The sequence below is a fragment of the Plectropomus leopardus genome, chromosome 12, assembly GCF_026936395.1.
Source record: "Plectropomus leopardus strain MGB_pleo_1.0 chromosome 12, ASM2693639v1, whole genome shotgun sequence".
Classification (NCBI taxonomy): Eukaryota; Metazoa; Chordata; class Actinopteri; order Perciformes; family Serranidae; genus Plectropomus; species Plectropomus leopardus.
In genome coordinates, this window is record NC_142187.1 from 9,223,269 (window position 1) to 9,244,824 (window position 21,556).

Below are 21,556 nucleotides of genomic sequence, written 5' to 3' on the forward strand. Positions count from 1 at the left end.
TCTTTCCTCAACATTTTTACTATTGGTTGTTAAGTAAACTGCAGAAAGACTGTTTTGCCCTCTGGAGGACTCTAGTTTCCACACAAAGCAACCGGCGACATAAAGCCAAGTGCTCCGTCATCGCCCTAACACAGACCGCCCGCCTTCTCCCTTCCAATTAGTGGCGTCTTCGCCTCAAGTCGCTCTGTCAGCTCTGATCAAGGCACGTCCTCTCAGACATGAACATGCAGCTCGCCACCCCCAGGCTGGTCAGCCCCCAGGATGGAACCGACATGGAGAAAGGACGTGAGAGGGGGAAGAGGAAAAATGAGGAAATGTGAACGAGCTGTAAGCCTCCATATCATGTTTGTTTTTTTTTTCTGTGCGGTACATCTCATGTTTCGAGTGTTGGTCAGTCAAACAGTGTTGCATATTTTCCCATTGGAGTCTGAGCTGACAAGCCATAAGTAGAGCTCTTCATCTCTTGATGCCCACATCAATTGCCCTGCTCCTTTCACACAATTCAGAAATGTTAATTGAACAACTTTCATCTGGTATTAGCAACATGACTGAGTGTTTAGGTCACTGAGAACCATTTTGCAGCAGCCATGTCAACAAATCTGTGTATGGTGCAACGAAACACATGTCATGAGTGAAGTGAATTTGGCAAACACTGGACTGGAATGATTGATGATGGGGGGGTGTCAATGGCCACTCCCCTACATTATATCCCCTGTTACATACACCCCTCCTAATGGTCTGATGTGTATTTGCATTTAGTTGTTAAATTGGAGTGCTACGAGGGGCATATGCTCACAAGGATCATGGACATTAAACCACTTAACATGCTCTTAAAAAAAACCCAAAACGGTTTGTAAAAGCCCAATTAAAATCAATCTAAAATGTGTATAAAATATGGGGTTCACTGGGCGATCGAAGAGGAAAGAGCCCATATCCTACAAACCTTTTTGGGTTGGTCTAGTTGTCTTCTGTTCTTTTTGTTGACTTTGGCCAGCCCATCAGACTGCTGTTAGTAGACTTTTAAATTTTGTTTTGTATGGTGGTCATCCTTATAGTTTTCAAACTGCACTAAGGAACTTCACTCCAAGTGTCAACAGGTTCCAATTTGAATTGTGAGGGACTGTTTCAGAGATAACATATTCTGTCATTAGGTAAGAAAGGCTTCTAAAAGCAGAAAACAGCATCTAAATGCAACATTTTAAAGAGGTACATTCACACAGTGCAATGCTTAGAAAGACTGTCTTTATCAATCATCTTTTGAATGACATTCATGGTGTCTATACAAATACATGTGTTGAATAAGGACATGATACTCAGCATCACGTCAGTCAACATTAAATATGAAATCACTTGACAAACCAACACTAAGTGTTGTATATGGTCTTCAATGTTTGTATACTCCCAAGCACTTACAGTCACATAGATGTCTAATGATACACTGGTGACATCCTGTTTCCTGTTAATATATTTGGTAACACTTTTCTTAAAAAGAAACTTTGTCAATTTTAAATCAGCTCTGTGTCATAGGAGTGTAAGCAGTGTGTGCAGATGAACGGTGTTTGGCTTCCCCCGACTGTTGTTCATCTGAACACACTGCAATGACTAAGAGCTGTTAAAAATTGGCAGTTTCCCCTCAAGGCATACAGCTGTATTGGATAATTATGTTTGACTTATGCACGTCAGCTATCAGAACGAACCTCTTGTAAATCTAACTTATAAATGTATTTCTTTGTTTACCTTGACAGAGTCTTTTCAAATTTAGAGCTGAGACAAATGACAATCATCCTAAGAATACCAGCATTAAATACCTAGAACTAGAAAAACTGTCAAAGAAAACAAACATAACAATTGCTTCCAAAAACGGAATATCTTAGCATCCTCCTGAGAAATGTATATGTAAAATAAAATTGCATTAGGAAATATTTGCTTTTTGTCCATTTTTCAGACGGTGTTTGCTTAATTGACAGGTTTACCAGCACATCACACTGCGGCTTTCTCATCCCAACTCTTCTCCACACAAACCCCAACCCTTTTGTCAAAATATAGATTTTCTGATTTTAGTAACTGGCCATCATCTATATTTCAGGCAATTGAGGCATAATGGTATACATATTCAAACCTGTCAGAGCTGTTGCCGTGATACAATGTGAATTCTGCTTCACCTAATCTGGAATGTTATGTTATTATTCTTAATCTGCATGCCCGGAGACGTGATCTGTGTGTGAAAAATGTCCGCTTTTATGCAGATGATACTTATGGCGTATCTATAAAACCAGGGGTTTCCAGGACCCCAAACTGCCTCTATGTCGATGTGGCCTAAATGCACCAAATTTGGCAAAACCATGTATTATTTCCATACTTTGTTTCCCATAGTATATCAACCAGATTCTGGACAGTGTATTGGTCCAGACCTGTATTAAATAACATCTTTTAAGGCACAGTGAGGTCTGGCTCCTAGTTAATGTTTATTGGAGTGCAAGTTTGGCTTTAAGTGTTTATTAAATAAATATTTATCTAAATGAAAATAATTTTAAAAGTAGGACATAGTCTAATAAAATTAAAATGTGCAAATTAAACAAATGATGGCACTTATTAAGAACAGTAAGCAGTTTTAGGCTTTTGTCACCATAAGATCTGAACAGTAGAGTACTGTTTCACAGATAGTGAATAGAGATAGTGAAAACTTATTCTGTATGCCTTAAGCCAAGTGTCACCAGATTTTTTTGTTGTTTGGCAACAATTAAATACAACATGTAGACAAACATGCACATGCACAGCACTTCTCAATAACAGCATATCATTAAATGTACATGAAAAAGTATGCAGGTTTTCAGAACAGTTTGGGTCTAAATCAGTACAAAACAACCCTGTTTACCAGTGTTTTATTTTACCAGTAATCCAGACAACAAGGGCTCGTGCTGACCTGGGTCAAAACGCATTTGTGAATTATTTTTAACAAGCTTCAAGTATCAGATGGGTGGGTGTGGTATTTATGGACAATAATAATACATCATTAAAGTAAGAATTGTCACTTAGTCCTCCATGCTTGTAGAGAAAAAAAAGACTGCCATCAGAGATGGCTGAAAACTTGACCTGCACACAACATGCCAAACCATTAATTTAATTTAGCAAACACAAGAAGCTAGATTATACAAACATGTTAAACAGCAGATCTGCTTTTCTCAGAGTGTGTCCAAATAAACAGGTTTTAAAAGAATAAATTATCCACCTGATCTTTTTACCTCAGTAAGTCCTTCAAATTAAATAAAATATGTTGCTTTTCCATGTCCTCTGGGGTAACACGTAAGGTGTCCTCTGATCTGACACCAATCTCAACTGGACAATGTCATTTGTCAGTGCCTTCCTGTTACAACTTGTATCCAATATATTAAAAAAATACAATCCCTCTCTGATCTGACACCGCTGTAGTTAAGCTTTGTCAGGTTTAGGCACTAACTACTTGGCTAAGATGAGGGAACAACAGTGGTCATAATCCCAAAGAAACAAACATTGACTCCTGGTAATAAATGAAAACTTAACACTAGTCTCCGAGTTTACGTCCCATTGTTTGTTTCTGGCAACGTCACACTTACTTCTTTATCCCAAAAGGACAAGAGTCATCATTCCCAACAAACAGTAGAGGACTGTGTCACTTGACCACAAACATGCTGATTTGGGACATCAATGTACTTGGCTTACAGATTACGTAAACCAAAGGCTAATACAGCAAGAATGAATTCCAGTTCATTAACAACAACTTATGAGTGCAACAGCAGTATTTCATGATTTGTGCCACCAACGAATCAGGGTTGAAACTTTCCTCAATCTGAAGTTTTAAGCTCTGCTAACAACGAAGAGAAGAACGGCACTGTTTCTCTCTCACATATTTCGCTATAAATATTTAACAGATTAAGTCAAATCCCATATATTTCTTACCTCACCCATATGCACAGGTCCAACAAAAGGTGACCTTAGCAGGTCTACTGTGAGTTCTTCCAGCACAAACAAACACACGACATTTCACTCATGGACAATGTCATCCTCCTTATTCTGACAACTGCTCACACACTATTTCAACATGAATACACAACCGCTTCACCATGTGCCTGGTCGCCATGGCACAAGTGGTCCAACTGCTCCAAATTCCGGACACAGCTCAACAAACAATAATTCCAGTCACACAGCAAACAAAATCAGACAGATGGCGTGGCTGTGTGTCTGTGGTGTGTGGCAGTCTTCTGGGCTCCAGCATACTACTGCATTTAAAGAGAGAGCATAATTAGCAAATGAGCACCAGCTGTGCTTATCAACTCACCTGGCAAACATCCCCACACACTCTCTCCCCTGCAGCTGAACGCAAACCTCCTCACTGACTAAGCATTAATGTTGCAGATGTTGCAACAACTTACACCACTTAAGGTACATTTCAAAGGCATGCAGAGATTTGTAAAGCTAAAACCAAAATCTGCTCTGAAACAATGTACATGTCCCACCCATGTGGTACTTCATCAAAACTTTTTGTTAAAATCATTTTGTAAAAGTAATCGACCCAGGTCAGCCTGGAGACTGTGTTTTTGTAGAGGATCCCTCGGGTCCTCACAGCACTGTGGTCTCTGACTGCAGGATGGACTGGGTTCGGGAGTTGCGGTGAGGCTGCACCATGTGCTCTGAGCCATTTCTTGAGGCGAAGGTGTTGTTGAAGAGGTGATCTCTGCTCAGACGGCAGTTTAGACACATACTCCGCCACTTTCTCTTTAGCTCACCTTGAACCTGCAAAATGGATAAAAACAAACAAACATGTTTTTCAACCACTGAATCTGAATTCTATTTCGAAAGTTTTATTGACTTGACTTGAGAGGACTGGAATACAAAGTCCCCTGATTTTCATTTATAATGCTTTTTTTTTTTTTTAATCTTTACGATGGTGGTGTTTGCAAGAAACAGGGAGCTGCAGAATTATAACAGGCAGGCATGTTTAAACAAACACCACTCTGCTTTATTCAGCATTTGATGTTTGAATAATATAAGTCAAAATATTTTTAATGCAAAAAATAAATACTAAATAAATATTGATGGACTTTGGACACGCTCACAAGAAAAATATAATTTACTGCATATCAAATGTTTCCGCTTAAGACCACATTGCAATTAAGTGGTGTATTTTTAAGTAAGCATGTTATCAGCTGAGCGCAGACACATTTATGGGAATATTTTTCAAGCTTTGTTATTTCTGGCTTCTCTAAAATCTAATGCCAAAAAAGGATATGGATGATTGGGAGTGTTTACTTCTCACTAATATATCTAAACACCATCCTAAACTATGCTGTGTCAAAAATGAAAGCTTACCTCACTGTTTAGGAAACAGTACAGTATTGCCACCACCAAACCCTGAAGAAAGCAAAACAATGATGTTTAAAAAAGACATTTCATCAGAGGGGATTCAGCATTTTTATTGACAAAAACATGTAGTGATAGAAGTGTGGGCGGAGGGACTAATAATATAGCACCTGAAAGGATCCGAGAGCCAGGTCGAAGAATATTTTATAATCCTCTGCGATGGATTCACTGAGAGAGGCGAAGACCACATAGTGGATTCCAAACAGAGGGATCAGCAGCAGAGTGGATTTAGCTAACCTCCTGCAGGAAACAACAGTGGTGAACTGGGATTTGTCACACCGTTCAACTGTGTCAGATGAAGTGTTTGTGTGACAGCAAACAATATTGTCAATTTACCCTAAAGTGTCAGTTTGCCCCTGAAAAGTTTAAGGTTTGTGCCATGCTCATAGCTTAGGTTTTCTGACTGATGGCGCAAAAAAGTGGTTTTAAAATTCAAGGTCCAGCTCTCAAAATATTTATCAGTGGATGTGTTTTGTTTAGTGGTCCGAAATGTTGAATTCTCAGAAAAAGGCCTCGAGTTAAGGTCTTTTTTGAAAAAAAAGGAAGTTTTTTTCAAAAAAGGAGATGACAGGAAAGCAACTATGAAAAGCTCAACAGAAAAGTGTCTTTGAGAAGTGAATCTGCCTCCATTAAAAAGAGTAAAAATATAAAAATAAAAATCAGATGTTCTCTTGTGTAATATACCACTGAAAAGCTCTCTGGGGGATTCATCAATAATTTCTCTTTTTTGAAATCTTGAAAGGTAAGAACAATCAACCATCCATATAATGAGGCAACTTTTCAATTTGATATTCTAACAATGAAATAGAGAATAAAAAACTGTCATCACACCCTGTTTTAAAATATTCCAGTTGAGTTTATATTTATGAACATTTTCATGTTTTTGGATTATCCATCCCTCCGTCTCATTATTGTGAATGCATTATTGCAAAAACTCCTCAAGGGAATTTTCTCAAATATGGCACAAACGTCAACTTGGACTCAATGACAAACTAAGTTTAGTTTTTGGATGTCATAGGTCAAAGGTCAAGGTCATTGTGACCTCACCTCTCTCTTTCTCATGAATGAGATAGCTCAAGAACACCTTGAGAGATTTTCTTTCAAACTGGGCACAAACATCTACTTTGGGTCAAGAATGGATGATCAGAATTTGGTTGTCAAAGTTTTAACAACAAGGTCAGTCGGACCTCTTCCATTGCATTTTCATGAACACGCTATATCAAGAACACCTTGAGGAAATTTATTCAAATTTGGAACAAACTTCCACTTGGACTCAAGGATACAAGTGTTAGAATTTGGTTGACAAAGGTCAATGTCTGTGACTTTGCATCTATCTCATTCTTTTGAAAGTGATATCTCAAGAAGGCCTTGATGGAATTTCTTCAAATTGGCGCAAACATCCACTTGAATTCAAGAATTTGCTGCTGTTATATAATTATTTTGATGTTTTCTGGGGCTAATGATTAAATTGCCTGATTCCTGATTTAATACTCTGCACCTTGTTATTTTTGTACTGAATGTCAACACTTTACAGTCATGTAATTCCATTATTATCCATTGTGCTGGGATATAGAACTCCAAAATTCTGGACACAGAGTCTAATCCAAACTGGACCTGTGAAAAACTCTGAAACGTGGATAAACTTTTAAAAAAGAGACCTTAGAGAAAAAGGCTCTAAAGACTCTCAAACCTGTTCCAAAATAGACCAGAGGACATTAAGACCAGGTCTGACATGTGGTCAAGTTGAACAGCCTTGGGAAGAAAGACCAGCATCACATGTCAGTTTTCCCGCACTTCACTTCACACTGTCTGCCTGACTCAAAAAAACATGTCTCCAGTGATGATTATGATGCATCGTAAGATGAGAGCACATAGAAAGTCCACTCAGGCATGTGATATATTGATCCACACACCCAGGGCTCCTTGGAAAAAAAAGCACACTATCTGGACCTGATTACACAGAAATTTGACCACTATCTTGGTTATGAGGCCTATCATAACCTCTAAAATCTCAGCAGTGGATAGCTCAAAATGTGGGCAAATAAAACCAAAACTATCTGCATGGCTGTGGGAAAGTGGAGAGATTTAGATAATAAAAATACTCATATTACCACTAAAACTCCCAAATAAGACAGTAAAATCCTGTGCTCAGTATCACTCTCCAGGCTGTCGGCTCTGCTCAGCTCTACACTGACATACACTGCGCTGACACTGAGTCTTCACCTACACTAACAGGAGACTCTGCGGTGGCTTATGCAGGCTTTTCATCACCTTTCGCCCCTGACTCTCAGATCCCTGCAGCTGCAGAATACCTGACAGCACAGCACAGCTTAAGATTTCCCTGCAGAGTAAAATTGCTTGAAGATTAAACACACCGCCTCTAACTGGGCACAGACTCAAACAGGCGTTGAATTGTGCAAGAATGTGCCGCTCCGTAGTGGCATAGAGGTTTCAGCCCCCCCACCGTCACATCACACACTCCATTTTATAAAGGCTGCATCATGAATCGCCATCATGTTGAATAAGCGTAAACATCACTCTTATCGCTCCAGACAACAACACAGAGGGGATGAAAATAATCTGGGTGTCTCAGATTATTTGTTTTTTTTAATATTTTGAGACATTTAGCTGACTAGTTTGTCCACGCTATCTTTAGAAATGGGATTCAGATCTCTGTACCTGCTCTTCACGCCCTTTAAAGAGCTTTAAATATATGCTCCATGTGAGATACCTGTATTGTGATTGGTCATTACCGCCCACGTCGGGACACCTCAGCTTCTGAACCAAGATCCGGATGATGCTGATGAACAGGATGAAGTTCACCTTGAAGATGAGAAGGAAATAACAGAAGTATCAGAGCAACTGCAGAGAGTCAGAAAAACCACAAGGGGGGGATTTTGTTTTGCAGTGTTGGACAGTTTTCCACCCACAGAAAGCAATGAATGAAAAGTTACAACTGAAACACAAAGAAGAAGATCAGAAACACCAAGATGGCGATCCATCCAGAGGAAAGTGGATTGAGTGGCTTGAAACAGTCTAGTGACATTTTGTGACCTTGTATGATTTTGAGGGACATGTGCATGTGGATTTGTTTTAAACCAACCCCTTATGGAGCTATCTTGAGCTGCTACCTGTTTGCTAGAAGGCATTCAATCATATCTTAGCAGCTAGCATAATTAAAGGTCCTGTGTGTAGGGTTTAGTGCCATCTAGTGGTGAGGTTGCAGAACTGAAACTTCTCCCTTGTGCCAAGACTACAGAGAACCTCAGTAATGAGTCCTAAAATAAAAAATGAAATAAAATAATGAAATAAAATGACTTAGCATTTTAGCACTTCCGGGTGCCCTCATCTCAAACTCAGTGGGTTTTTTGAATGTTTTTTTGGTTAGAAGCCTTAAATAAGGTCTGTGGTTAACACAAGCTAAAAAGACTTTCAAGTTTAGTTCTATGACATAAAATATGTCAGTAAATACCCCACTGTGAACTCTGAAGCTTTTCTGTGTCTTAAAAAAAGACAGTTGCTAACAAGTGGTTAAATGAGACTACAGAACGTCATCACCCAGAGCTGTGCCAAACACAGCTTTACAGCCTCATAGCAGGAGAAACACAACCCTAGTGTTGTTCTTTTTAGCCAAGCATTAGCGTTTCACTTTACATTTAGGCTTCGAAGATCCTGAAAGTGGTGTTCATTTATTAGATGCTAAACAAAATGAGTAAGTATTATAAACAGTTGTTTACCACAGATCTATTTTTGCAATGATCCAAAATCCATTGAAAAAAATCCATAGGCTTTTTGATAAGTGAACCAGAGGGAAGTTAGTTTCCGGTTTTCGAGAGCTAGAGCCAGTGTCTGGTCTGTCCATTCTATGGACTTTGTGGGTCTGTATGTACATGTAAAATTCTCCCTACAAGGTGACAAAAACACAAATACAAATATCTGCCAATAGATGCCTCTAGATCCTACGCACTGGACCTATAAGCAATGGCAGGCCTGCCAAGCTTTTATTTTCTTCACATGCCAAAGTGGTGTGTATGAGAAAATTGGTAACACCTCTTCCAAGATTTTTTTTTTCAAGTTTAAGTGGAACATATACTTAGAAAATACCAAAAAATGAAGCAGAAAATCTTACTACAGTGTTACTACTTTAAGGAAACAAAAACAAACAACTGAACACCATCTGTTTTCCTACAACTGCTACTTTCCCAGGCTAACTTACTCTACCCAGCAATACAAGAAATTTCTCATTAACATTACTTTGACATTTGCCAGCTAAAGCCTGTTTTTGTTTACTTCTGTCCGAAATCAAGGAGGTATCTTATCAAAAATTTGCAAAAATTTCGAGCAGTAAAACTGCCAGCTTACATATTAGTGTAAACGGCATATGTGCAGTGCTATATTAGAAAGCTTCACAGAAACTCAATGGGCTAGAACCTCTATCCTCTGTATCATCATCCATTTCTCCATTCATTCAGTCATCATTGTACGTGACCACTTGTCCTCGCAAGGGTCGCGGGGGGGCTGAAGCCAATCCCAGCTGTCATCGGGAAGACGGGGTACACCCTGGACAGGTCGTCTGACTATTGCGCATATAGAAAGACAACCTTTCATGCTCACAGTCACACCTAAGGCCAACCCAAGATCTAACCAGGGACCCTTTTGCTGTGAGGCAACAGTGCTAACCACGACGCCACCGTGCCGCCCCCATTTCTCCATTTGGAAATAATTTTTGAAACAACAAGTAATATGTGAAACACTTGCAGATAAATAGGAGGTAAGGACCTCAACTTACCATAATGGAGAATCCGATTGGCCCATCGATCACCCATTTGGGTGTGGGGTTCTCATTTCTCTCCCAGCATCTGAGGGCACCATAAAAACACAAGGCAAGTATTATGGTATATGCATAACATAGTATTTGTGAAAAGGAAAAGGCCTGTGTTGCTACCTACTCAATGCATTTTTCACCAAATCTTTAAGTTCTCATGTCCCAAAGGGCAAGTCTATGTCAAAAATCTATCCATCCATCCACTTTTGGGCACTTATCCATGTCTGGCCTGCAGTAGTTGAAGGCTAAGCAATGTAGCCCAGACATCCTTATCCTCAGTCATATCCTTCAGTTCTTCCTCAAGAATCCCAAGATATTACCAAGTCAGGTCAGGAGTATCTAATCCCTCCTGCATGTTCTGCTTCTGCCCCTTGTTCTCCTCCCAAACCATTTTAATTGGCTTTTTTTGACATGAAGGAGTAGTGTTTCTACTCAGAGCATCTTGTGGATTTCTGAACTCCTCAGCAGATCTCTGAGGATGAGTGCAGTAGACATCCTGAGGGGTCTTATTTCAGCTGTTTGCATCAGCAATCTCATTCTTACATTAAATTAACCAAAGTTCATGACTATGGGTGAAGGCTAGGAGGTGGATCAACTGGTAAATAGAGAGTTTGGTCTTTAGGCTCCAACACATTCTTACTACAACTTGTCAAATATCGATACTTAGCCAGTGGCCCCTCACGTCAAAATTTGACACATTAGGTACCCGTCCTGCATGAGTTTTGGACATTTAGGTACAGTGTGTCAACTGTTACTTGCATTTTTTCTTTTAAAAAAAATCCTATGTTTCAATGGTAAATACACAGCTTCTGCTTGTTAAATGCATATAGTCTTTTGGAATGTGTTGTGTGTGTTTGACCCAACCTCTTGCTCTACTTCCAACCCTATGCCAACTTTCTCACTCTTTGTACTACTGTAGTTACCCGGAGCGTCAAAAATTGCCACTGCCCACACTGCTGCTAAAGAATACCTCTGTGCATCGGTGTCTGATGCTGATGGGCACTGACCAAGCAACGGTATTTGACGAGTTGGGAGTAAGACTGAGTTGCTGCCTTTCCTTTCACAGTTCAGTACAGTGTTTACATTATTTATCGTTTCTCAAAAATAGAAAAATATCCAAATCCCTAACTGAAAACCAAATACTTACCCAACGAATGAAAGTCCCAATGGTGAAATATTCGGTTGAAGCCCTATTAACGATTAATCCTTTTTGGCCATACAAGTCCAATGTCCGTCCAATGCTGTCGTATGGCTAAATGGTAATAACTTGAATGCTTTCAAATCCCACCTCAAGTCTTGTTTGAGTCCCGTTTAATAAAGTTTGAAAGTGGTCAAGTCAAAGTCAATTCACTTGATGTAATGTTTGAAGCACTCAATAATTTTAACTCTATCTCATTTTAGAGCCTCCAGCTGCATCTCCCACCCTTTATCAAGTGGTGGAAAGCTCCAGAACAAACTGTTTACATTACTTTGTCAAGCTTCTATTCCCAAGGTGAAGAATGAACTTTCACACTCAAGCTTCATTATCATTCTCCACATAGTCTCATCCTCACACTATGGAGCCATATTATTACTGTCTCTTGTTATCACGCTGCTGCTCTGTAATTGTTGTTGCAGAGTTTCTTCACAAAGTCTTTTTAAGGATACACCCACTCAGCACGACTCGCTCGATGATGAGCTGCAGTGTCAGCTGCAATAATGTGCATCAGAAGCCGAGCAGATCCGTGGCACTGGGCTCATCATGATACCTACTCAATGCAAATCTCACCAGCTAAATTATCCAATAAAGTGATCTTTGACATGGGGGATATTTGTCTCATTATTCTGGAAACCGAGCTACACTCACATTTGAATGGCTTAATCTAATCGATAAAATGTCATTTGTGGACTTAATGAAATAACAGATGCAGTCCCTGTTGAATATCAATGTGTGCCATTCTCTAACGTAATTGAAATTCCACGTCTATCGTATAATAAAGGGGAGAAAATAAAATTAGAAAAAGCACATGACAGTATTTTGTGTAAATTACAGATAGTTTTTAATGAGACAACACATGGCATGCAGATTTTTGTGATACCATTTAATCTATGTAATATAATTGAGGAACACTGTGATGTATGCAAATACCAAATCTGAATGACGTTCTCAAGCTGATGAATGACTGGTAAATGATCGGTTGCCAAAACTCACCCTGTGTCCTCCAGATAAATCCTCGTCATCACCCACGCAAAGACGAACACCGTAGGGATTCCTGTCAAACGCCAGGAAGAAAGCATTGACATAGTATAGTACTATGTACATAATACGAAAATAACATTTGTTTCTCTACTTTTTAACCTTTATATTACTGCTACATATCAAAATAATTTAAGTTGTATAATTACAAGCCGTTTAATCATAGTTTGTATAAATACAATGTAAAGATTTAAATTTATTAACATAAATGCATTACATTACATTTAGTACATGTATTCCTTATTTCTTATGTTGGTTTTAACAAAAAGCTAAATTCTTATAACATAACATCACTTCACATAATAAATTACCTTTTGCAACTTCACTCTTGAGTATTGACATATTAAGAGAATACTTTTGGACAACAAATTATATCACAAGTTTTTGGAAAAGCATCAAACTAAGTGTCTAATTTTCATGTTTTTCTTCTAGTGTTAAGAAAGGAATGATTCAGCAGATGAACATTACTAACTAAAATACTGAATTTGAGACATTCATTAAAAACTTTACTTAAGGAAGTAACTTTCAGGTAAGTTAGTACTGCATCAATAAATTTTTGATGTAAGCACCTAAAATGGCTGCCTCGAGGAGATGACGAGTGGATGCAGTGACAATTTTGTTTAAAGCTAACGTAATCCAATTTTGGCCACTAGGGTGCAGAAGAACTCAACAACAAGATGATACATTAGCAAACAGGTGCTTGTTGACACATCCAGCAGATTCAGAGCAGCATTATGTCCCCATTAGAGTTGTGTTTGTGTCCACTTTATCTCTATAAACCAAGCTGGTCTCATAAACAATTTGTTGTAGTTAGTTATACACCCATATTTGTATACAAGCTACGTAATCATAAGTCAGTAATTTGTGCATAACCAACATATTTTTCGAAGGCTGTGATTACATGACTAAAGTGCTGTGCTCACAAGAGTACATAAGGCAGTGGTATTGAACGGTCTGTAAGGAGGCAGGTTGTGGTGGTGGTTGGGTCACAAAGGAGACAGATGTCTGGAACTTTGAGCAAACTGTGAGTCCTGAAGTATGTTCTCACAATGTTTCTTTTTCCTAAACCTGACCACGCTAACTTTACTTGCCTAAACCTAAAGACACCTAACCACTTCTCTTTACCTAAACTTAACCACAGTGAGTTGTATAGACTAAACCTATCCTCCATAATTTTACATTAAGGAAGTAGTGTCATTCATGGGGCACTAATATGTAGGATATCATACAAACTGCTGTGTGTGCATTTTCAAAGGACATCATGCTAAACATTCTATGAAGATACTTTGCTATAAACAAAGGCATCTGCATATGTATTCTGTATTTGGTACAAACGTTACAAAATTTTGAATCAGAAGCATTCTGTTTTCTGTTTGTGGTCTGAGCAGTATTGATCCATCATGTGTCAGCGGGCTTTGGTTGTAAATAGTCAGTGTGGAGAACAAAAGAAGTGGACAAAATGTAATCTCAGAGCCCATTGGGTACTGTTTGACGAGCTTTAGCTTTTATTTGCTTTTTTCTTGTATTCATATGCAAATATCTGCATAGAGATTACCCGGAATGTTGTTCGGACCGGTCCAAAGTTTCAAATCAAACTGTACACAATGACCATTATATAGAAGAGGGAGCCTTGGCCCAAATCTCCATTGGGTATCCCAGAGGGCCTGAAATACTGGCTTTTACCCCCAAAGGTGATACCATCATCAGACGATAGCTGATGGTTTCCACGATTCCACGAAAAGTCTAATATTCACCGACCTCTTTGCTCTAACTCAGTCTCCACCACCTCTGATAAAAATATAAGCTGTGAAATGTTCCACTTTCTTCACCAGTCAGTTGACAACTGTGTCTATGTTCAGTGCTGAGCAGGTGTACTCCAGTGTCCAGTGGGTTTATCAGAGCTTGTTTTGTTAAAAGTAGCTGCCTGCTGCTGCTCAAAATAAGACTGACCAAAGCAGAGAGAGTAACATCAAAACAGTACCTGTGCCGCTAAACCAAAACTATCAGCTAAAAGAGGCTAAAAGATTTATGCAGCTGCACATACGCACATTTGATTGGCCATAAAAAATAATCATTAATGCTTCTGTTAACATCTAATTCGAGTCCTCTTAAAGGTCGAATGCGTAGGATTTACAGCAATATATTGGCAGAACTGAAATATCAGTAATTTATATTACATAAAATACGTTTTTTGTGTGTGTTTTCAAACTTTAAAATGAGTCATTTATATCAACAGTGGGCCATTGGAGGTCATGTTCTACAATAGCCCAGAACAGACAAATCAAATACTGCTTGAGATAGGGGAGTCTGTGTTTTTGCTCGGCACAACAGAGAGGTCTCAGTAAGTGGCAATCTGTAACTTCACTGCTATATGCTAAATCCAACACGCTGAACCATGAATCTCAAAAGATGCTTAACTTTGAATAAAATAAAAGCTGACCCCAGCCGATGAACATGTAGACAATGAAGTGTCTGTTCTCGGAGAAGATGACGACCAGCAGAGTGTGGAGGTACAGACCCTCCACCAGCAGCCAGAAGAAGTTGGCCATTATGAAGTACTGAAAAAACACCAGGCTGGCTTTACATCCCACCTGAAAAACACAGAGATCAAATATCTTAACTAGGTTATAGACTTGTTGCAAAACTGTTTCTAATTTCTATAACAGCATTAGAGGTCACAGGAAATTAACCTTCAAGTCATTTTCTCATATCAGCAAAGAATACACATCCTATTGTTTGTCCTTGCAGGGCTGCATGTGACCCCAGTGTTGGTACTTCCACAGAGACACTGTGGATTAATCAGGCAATTATGCTAATGACTCTGATATGTAGGTTTTCATTAGCCTTTCCACTGGGACAATCAGTGAGTTCACCAAAACGATGAGCTTTAATTTGTGGATCACAACATTACAAGCAGCAAGGAGATGGGAGTATAAAGGTCAGAGTGCCCTGACAGTGTTCCTTTAGTTATAGAGACATTTCCTCTCTAATAAGAAAGAAAATAAAGGCGAGGAAGAATGTCACGAGGGGAAGAATCCATATAAGAGAGGATCAACTATCAAAAGTTTTAGAGAGTCAAAAGTTGTCAAACTGTCAGTGAGATTCTTAGTCTTGTGTACGTCTTTTTTAATATTCATTTGGAGTATTTTTATGTTTTTTTTAGATATATACAGGGGAGAGATTATATTCAAATGAAGAAATGTAAGATGGCTGGAAGTTACAGTTCATAGTTTGCATTTGACCCCTGAGCTACGTACATAGATATCTCCCATTTTATATATTCATGTGGTTAAATTTATACATTTTTGTACAGTACAGTTTTGATCTCTTCAATTGTAATTGCTGTGAGTCCAACTCTACTACAGCCACCATCCTTTGAAAACTTAAATAAATACCACATTACAACCCTGTGAATAACCTTTTGGTTTTTGGTGGTGTATTCTATTAGACATTGATGGATTTGAGAAGTTTGGCTTCTTTTGTTAAATAAAAGTGTTTAGCAGTAAAAAAAAAAAAGTGTCTAAAGCCTGCACAGTAAGGTATTAAAAAAAGACAATACGCAGCCCCAGTTAATACCATATGTGGCTGGAGATGATCTTGTTATTATCCTTGCTAAATATTTGACAATATAGAGCCATCACAACTAAATTAAATTCTGACATCAGTGAATGAACTGTCACAGGAGATGGGCTGCCAGTTTTAATCATGTTATAATATTTGAGCTGTTAGCAGAAATTTCTAGTAAATGGAAAAATATTATGTCTCATTTCTGTAAAACCTCATTTACATTTTAATTTCATTTTACAAACTGTGTCTGGCAGAATTTACTCAAACTGTTTTCTCTTTGTGACAGTTTGCTGTTTACACACGAGTGTGAAGCTTCTCATTTCCCTCTGGACAGGACTCAACTCTCTGGTTGACAGAGGACGTGACAGAGGAGGTGACCTCACCAGTGACGGCTGGTTAGAGCACTGTGAGTTTCGGTTGAAGAGGATGTCGTCTTTCACCAAGACGGCCACGGCTCTCAGGATGAAGGAGAAGAAGAGGTTGAGGTGGATGTAGTTCCTGGTGCAGTGGAGCTTCCTGCACAGATGTTACACATATACACAATATACACAGATTATGGAAAATGAGCTTTGGCATAGGTGATGAGTTAATGACAAGTTTTTAAAAAAGGCGCTTTTTATGCATTCTTGTGAACACAGTATCTCAAATACACCTTGAGGAAATTCCTTCAAATTTGGCACAAACATCCACATAGACTCAAAGATGACAGATTAGAATTTGGTGGTCATAGGTCAAAGGTCACAATAATCTTGTCTGTTTGTTTTTAATTTAACACAAACATTCTCTTGGACTCAGCAATGAACTGATTAGATTTTGGTGAAACCAAAACATCTTAATCGCCCCCTGGTGGCTAACTGCAGTATAGGTCATAAACCTTGCCCCCTCCAAACAAAAAATTCAAGTACACATCAAATAAACTTTCTCCAAAGATGGTTACTGTGATTTTAGATAGTTTGTATCACACAGATGTTTGTTTTCTTTAAGCTTGGTTGTAATTAGTTATCTTATGCTTTAAAGAGAGGGAGTGACGTCATTATTAACAGCTCTGTGTGTCGATTGGTGTGCTCCCAGTTGAGTCTGGCGGTTGAATGGATGGGACCTCAATACTGCAGCTCCATTCTCTGATGCCTAATCTCTTCGTGTGATTTATGCATAATCACTCAGTTGAGTTAAAAAGCTTCACCACTCTGATCAAACCTCCTACAGTATTCAAAAAATCATCCCAAGCGCAAAGGAAAAAAAAAAGCAGAAGCTCCAAATTACATAATTCAAATTAACAAACTGAATAAAACCAATCCAGTCTAATTAAACTGTAATCTGAGAGGCTGTCACACACACAAACACACATCTGTGGACGACTGATGATAAACCTGTGAAATTAAAATGTGACTTACTGCCAGTGCTCGTTCATTTAAAATCCAATTAAACTGACTGCTTTTTATTATGCTCAGCTGAAATGTCAATCAGCACATGAAGAAACAAACAGAAGAATCAAAGAACTCAAAGATGAGCTTGAAATTAATACTTGCCACTTCTCCTTGGTAAATAATCTGTAAATGCTACCAGGCTTTTTTGCGTCTTTTTAACTAGTTTGCATTTAGAAGACCAAACTTCCACACAGGGACCACTGTAGGTTTATTTAATGGATAATCGTGTCTTAATTAATCTTACCGGAACAGACAGAGGATGGCGCTCCCTGTGGTGAGGGCGATCAAAGACAGACTGTGACCCAGAGTGTATAGCGTCTGCACGACCACGTAGAAGACCAGCTGCAGAGACAGAGAGAGATCACGAGCAGGGCTATATTTTAATTATCTTTACCCTGAAAATGCCAGAAACTCAGCTGCAGAATGTGATGGTCCAGAGGGAAATATTTCATAATCTTTGAAGCCTTGAATTTTCAAATTAATGTCAAGTTATAGATGCAGCAGGGACTGAAGTTACAGGTTATTGTGTCTACACTGTACTCTGATCAGTTAAGGAGGAGCAGCCAGACTGATAGCAGCAGGCTAGTAGCTGTGTTTTATTATAATATATGCCCATGTTGTTTATCCAACTTTGTTATTCCCAAAAGAAATCTAATATAATAATTGAGTAAATGTTGTAAGTATTCAGTTAGTATTCAGGGTATTGAAGTCCAAATTTACTTGGCACTGTATCCTTGATCTACAATTAGAACAGCCTATGGCATGGATTCAAATGTAGTAGATTTGTCATCTCAACAGTCATTTGGCAAACTCCAGCATAGTATAACAAAAACAGGTTTGTAGATATGTTATGCTGTTTAGGCCAAATTCCTATTATATGATATGTAACTTAAAAGCAGTAACTTCAGACAATTTTAGGACTATACTCGACTCAGAATTATGTCGAATCGGATGTGGCTGTTCGATACAAAATATTTGACAATTTGTTTTATTTTCCATGCAAAGTTTGAACGGGGCTCTGCAGGAGGTTCAGTGTGACAGCAGCAGTCACATCAGATAGTAAACAAGCTAGAGGCGCTAATGACAAATGTGCAGCAACATTTTTTGCCGACACAATATCAACAAAAGCACCACTTCTTCACCTTATGATGCTGTCTCTCTCTCCCTCTGTGCTGCTGCCTTGATGTCTGCAGCTGCAGAGTAATGTGAAAGTCAAGTCACTCACTCTGCAGCAAAAATTTAGGGAGCCCAGAAGTATGATGCACCGAAACCCCCCCTAAAAACGACTGCTCGACTTGAAGCAATCTCAGTCAACTGAGGGTCTCCGCCTGATGATTGAGGCATCTCAGTTTCAAGGATCAACACTCGGCAATATTCTCCTTTTCTGAGGAGGCAGGAGTGAAAATTAGTCCTCATTATCCACCAAGATACAAAGTAAGATGGTTGTCTACAGAATGATTTTTTTTTTCCTGGGAACTATCATGTTTCTTGAAGTGATGTACAGATTTTAAGGCACTCTCTTACCTGAAATGACTTTAAAAAAATAGTGCACATTGCTGCTATAAATGCGTAAAGCCCCTGCTCCACCATGAGGTTGGTATTTCAATTTGTTCAATGCTTCGTCAACCTGCTTGACATTTCGATCGGCCTCAGCTGTACTTTTTGTTTGGTATTATTATAAAGTTTCACAGTTCATTTTGTTTGTCATTTTACAACACCAAAAGCCATAAAATGGATGGCAAAAGTAAGGATGCAAGTGTTATTAAAACCAAAGATCTCATGGGACTTTTGAATTAAATTATTGTGATGAAAAAGATGCCCCTTGGGTAATATTTGTCCAATTTACTGCCAGTGAGGCTCAATGATTTGGGCTGAGGGAAATTCAAAGGAGGTAGGAACACATGGGGAGAGAGAGGTCAAGAGCGCAAGGGAGCAGGGAAGGAAGAGAAAGAGAGAGGCAGGACAGGACAATGGGCAATTCAGCGATGCCATTCGTGACCTGAAATGAGCAAAACAAGTTAACAGGAGGAAGCTGCAGTTGCACAACGGCAAAGAGCCAAAAGACAAGAACTCACAGCATGGCAGAAGTTTCATTTTAGAATTGAGTTGTCTGTCTTGTGAGGACACAGACACAAACATACAGTCACACTTTTCTAGTCAGCAAAATATCATCTTGCTGTATAATGAAGCATCACTATAAAACAGCACCTTTCCTTCTCCTTCCATGATTTGTTGTACTTTCTTCTTAAATAAGATGTTGAGGCAGCTAAACAACAACAGAGAAGTCATTCTGAAGTGAAAATCAATGAGCTACCTGCAGAGCTAGGCACTTTGTTTTGATGGGATGAACAGAAGTGAGCAAATATCTGCTAACATGCTATTTGTTGGATTTGTTTTTTGGTTGCCTGCTCGAACTGAATAATAGTCTTTTAGGTGATAAGCTGGGATTTTGTTAAAATGTACGTTTGTGTGGACTTGAGTAGTAATGACACAGAAAATCTTACCTTTGCTTCTGTGTAGCACAAGAGTTCAAATGTTCAATCCCAAAAAATCTAGGCAACAATACTTTTTTTTGATAACAAATTTGGTATATTATCAGGTTAAGTTAAGGTTTAGTTGAAGCATAAATATTTATTTTTTATGTCTGTGACAGGTATAGACATGGACACTGTAGTGGAAGGTGGTATAAAATCAGAATGAGAATCAAAACTGTCACTTTCCTATCTAATAAAGGCAAAAGACAGCAAAATAATCTTAAAAACAAAAGTAACAAAAAACGGCAAGACTCCTATTCTCTAGATATGCTGCAGGCGATTTTCAATTAAAAAAGAGCAGAAAGACGGGACAAGTGCTCCAAATACAAAGAATGTTGAAACCCAAAGCTGATTTGTTCTTTTCCTAAAGAAAATGTTTGTCACTCACAGTAAGTGAGGAACTTTTTGCTCTACAGTACATCTAGCCTGCACTCTCTGTGACCCGCTGTCCTGCTTCTGTTTTGTGAAAATTCTTGTAATGTGTCGCCACCAATTAACCAGGTCAGATTCATTTTACTAGGAAAATAAAAGATTAAAACCCAGGCACCAGAAAAAAAATGCTGGAATTGTTTGTTTGTGCAAACCACGGATGCATTGCATTTGTACTTTATCATGTAGAAGATTCATTTAAACTGCTTTTCAAAAACACGGTGGTTGACTTGTGCTAAGGTTTAGGCAAAAAACAACACTTGGTTATGGTTAAGAAAAGAGTATGTTTTGACTGAAAGTACCTGCTTTTATTGAAGCTCAAAATGCAGCGATGTTTTCTGAAAAAAATAAAACCAAAAAAACACTGCTTTTCTTGGCACTAGCCCTATGTATTAAGGCAGGTGTCTCACCTAAGTGTCACACTGTCCACCATCCCCTCCACCTGAAATAACAACGCTGCTAGTGTCTGAGCTTATGTATCATCATAAACTATAGACTAAACAGTGTCAAATGAAGCAGACTTCGGATTAGGAGGATGAAAAAATTAGCATTAAGGACCAGTGGCTCTCTACTTTCAGTTTTGGAACTTTCCTGTAGGATTTCACTGGGGACATAAAATATGCATGTAAGTGATGCAATAAGGCCTTTGTGGTTTGAATGAAGGTTTGCATCAGATCAGAGCAGGCTCATTATACTGTAAGTGTTGGAGGATGAAGAGTGAGAAAGTGTTTGGCTGCTGAGAAAACTTTCTGGCACAAAGAGCTAAAGAACTGATAATTTCCTTTTAGAAACAGAAACATAGAGATTGAAATCAGCTATATCAGCTATTAAATGCCCTGTATGTGTGTGTGTGTGTGTGTCTGTGTGTCTGTGTGTCTGTGTGTCTGTGTCCTGTTATCTGGCTTCCTCAGATAAAGGTTGTTATGTGTTTGACATCCTCTTTTTGGTGAGTGCGTTTGTTAAACGAGAAACTAAAGCACATTATTGTACAAATATACATTCAGTTTAAAAGAACAGATCCAACCCTGTGTGTGTGTGTGTGTGTGTGTGTGTGTGTGTGTGTGTGTGTGTGTGAGAGAGAGAGAGAGAGAGAGAGAGAAGGCCCATTCTATTATCTTTGTCCCTCCTCAGATCGGACACT

The 21,556-nt window shown here is 38.7% G+C and overlaps 1 protein-coding gene across 2 annotated transcripts in view; it reads right to left on the bottom strand.

The window, feature by feature from the left end:
* Window positions 1–1,225: 1,225 nt before the first annotated feature.
* LOC121951761 (vasoactive intestinal polypeptide receptor 2-like) overlaps window positions 1,226–21,556 on the bottom strand; it is a 57,681-nt gene continuing 37,350 nt past the window's right edge. For both annotated transcript variants that reach the window (XM_042498220.2, XM_088085383.1), the window contains exons 5-13: window positions 17,697–17,794; window positions 16,409–16,541; window positions 14,899–15,049; window positions 12,414–12,474; window positions 10,187–10,256; window positions 8,129–8,220; window positions 5,508–5,637; window positions 5,347–5,388; window positions 1,226–4,770 (exon numbers count right to left, since the gene is read on the bottom strand). In XM_042498220.2, coding sequence (XP_042354154.1) covers window positions 4,597–4,770; window positions 5,347–5,388; window positions 5,508–5,637; window positions 8,129–8,220; window positions 10,187–10,256; window positions 12,414–12,474; window positions 14,899–15,049; window positions 16,409–16,541; window positions 17,697–17,794 — 951 coding nt within the window. In that variant the 3' untranslated portion in view covers window positions 1,226–4,596. The remainder of the gene's footprint in view (window positions 4,771–5,346; window positions 5,389–5,507; window positions 5,638–8,128; window positions 8,221–10,186; window positions 10,257–12,413; window positions 12,475–14,898; window positions 15,050–16,408; window positions 16,542–17,696; window positions 17,795–21,556) is intronic.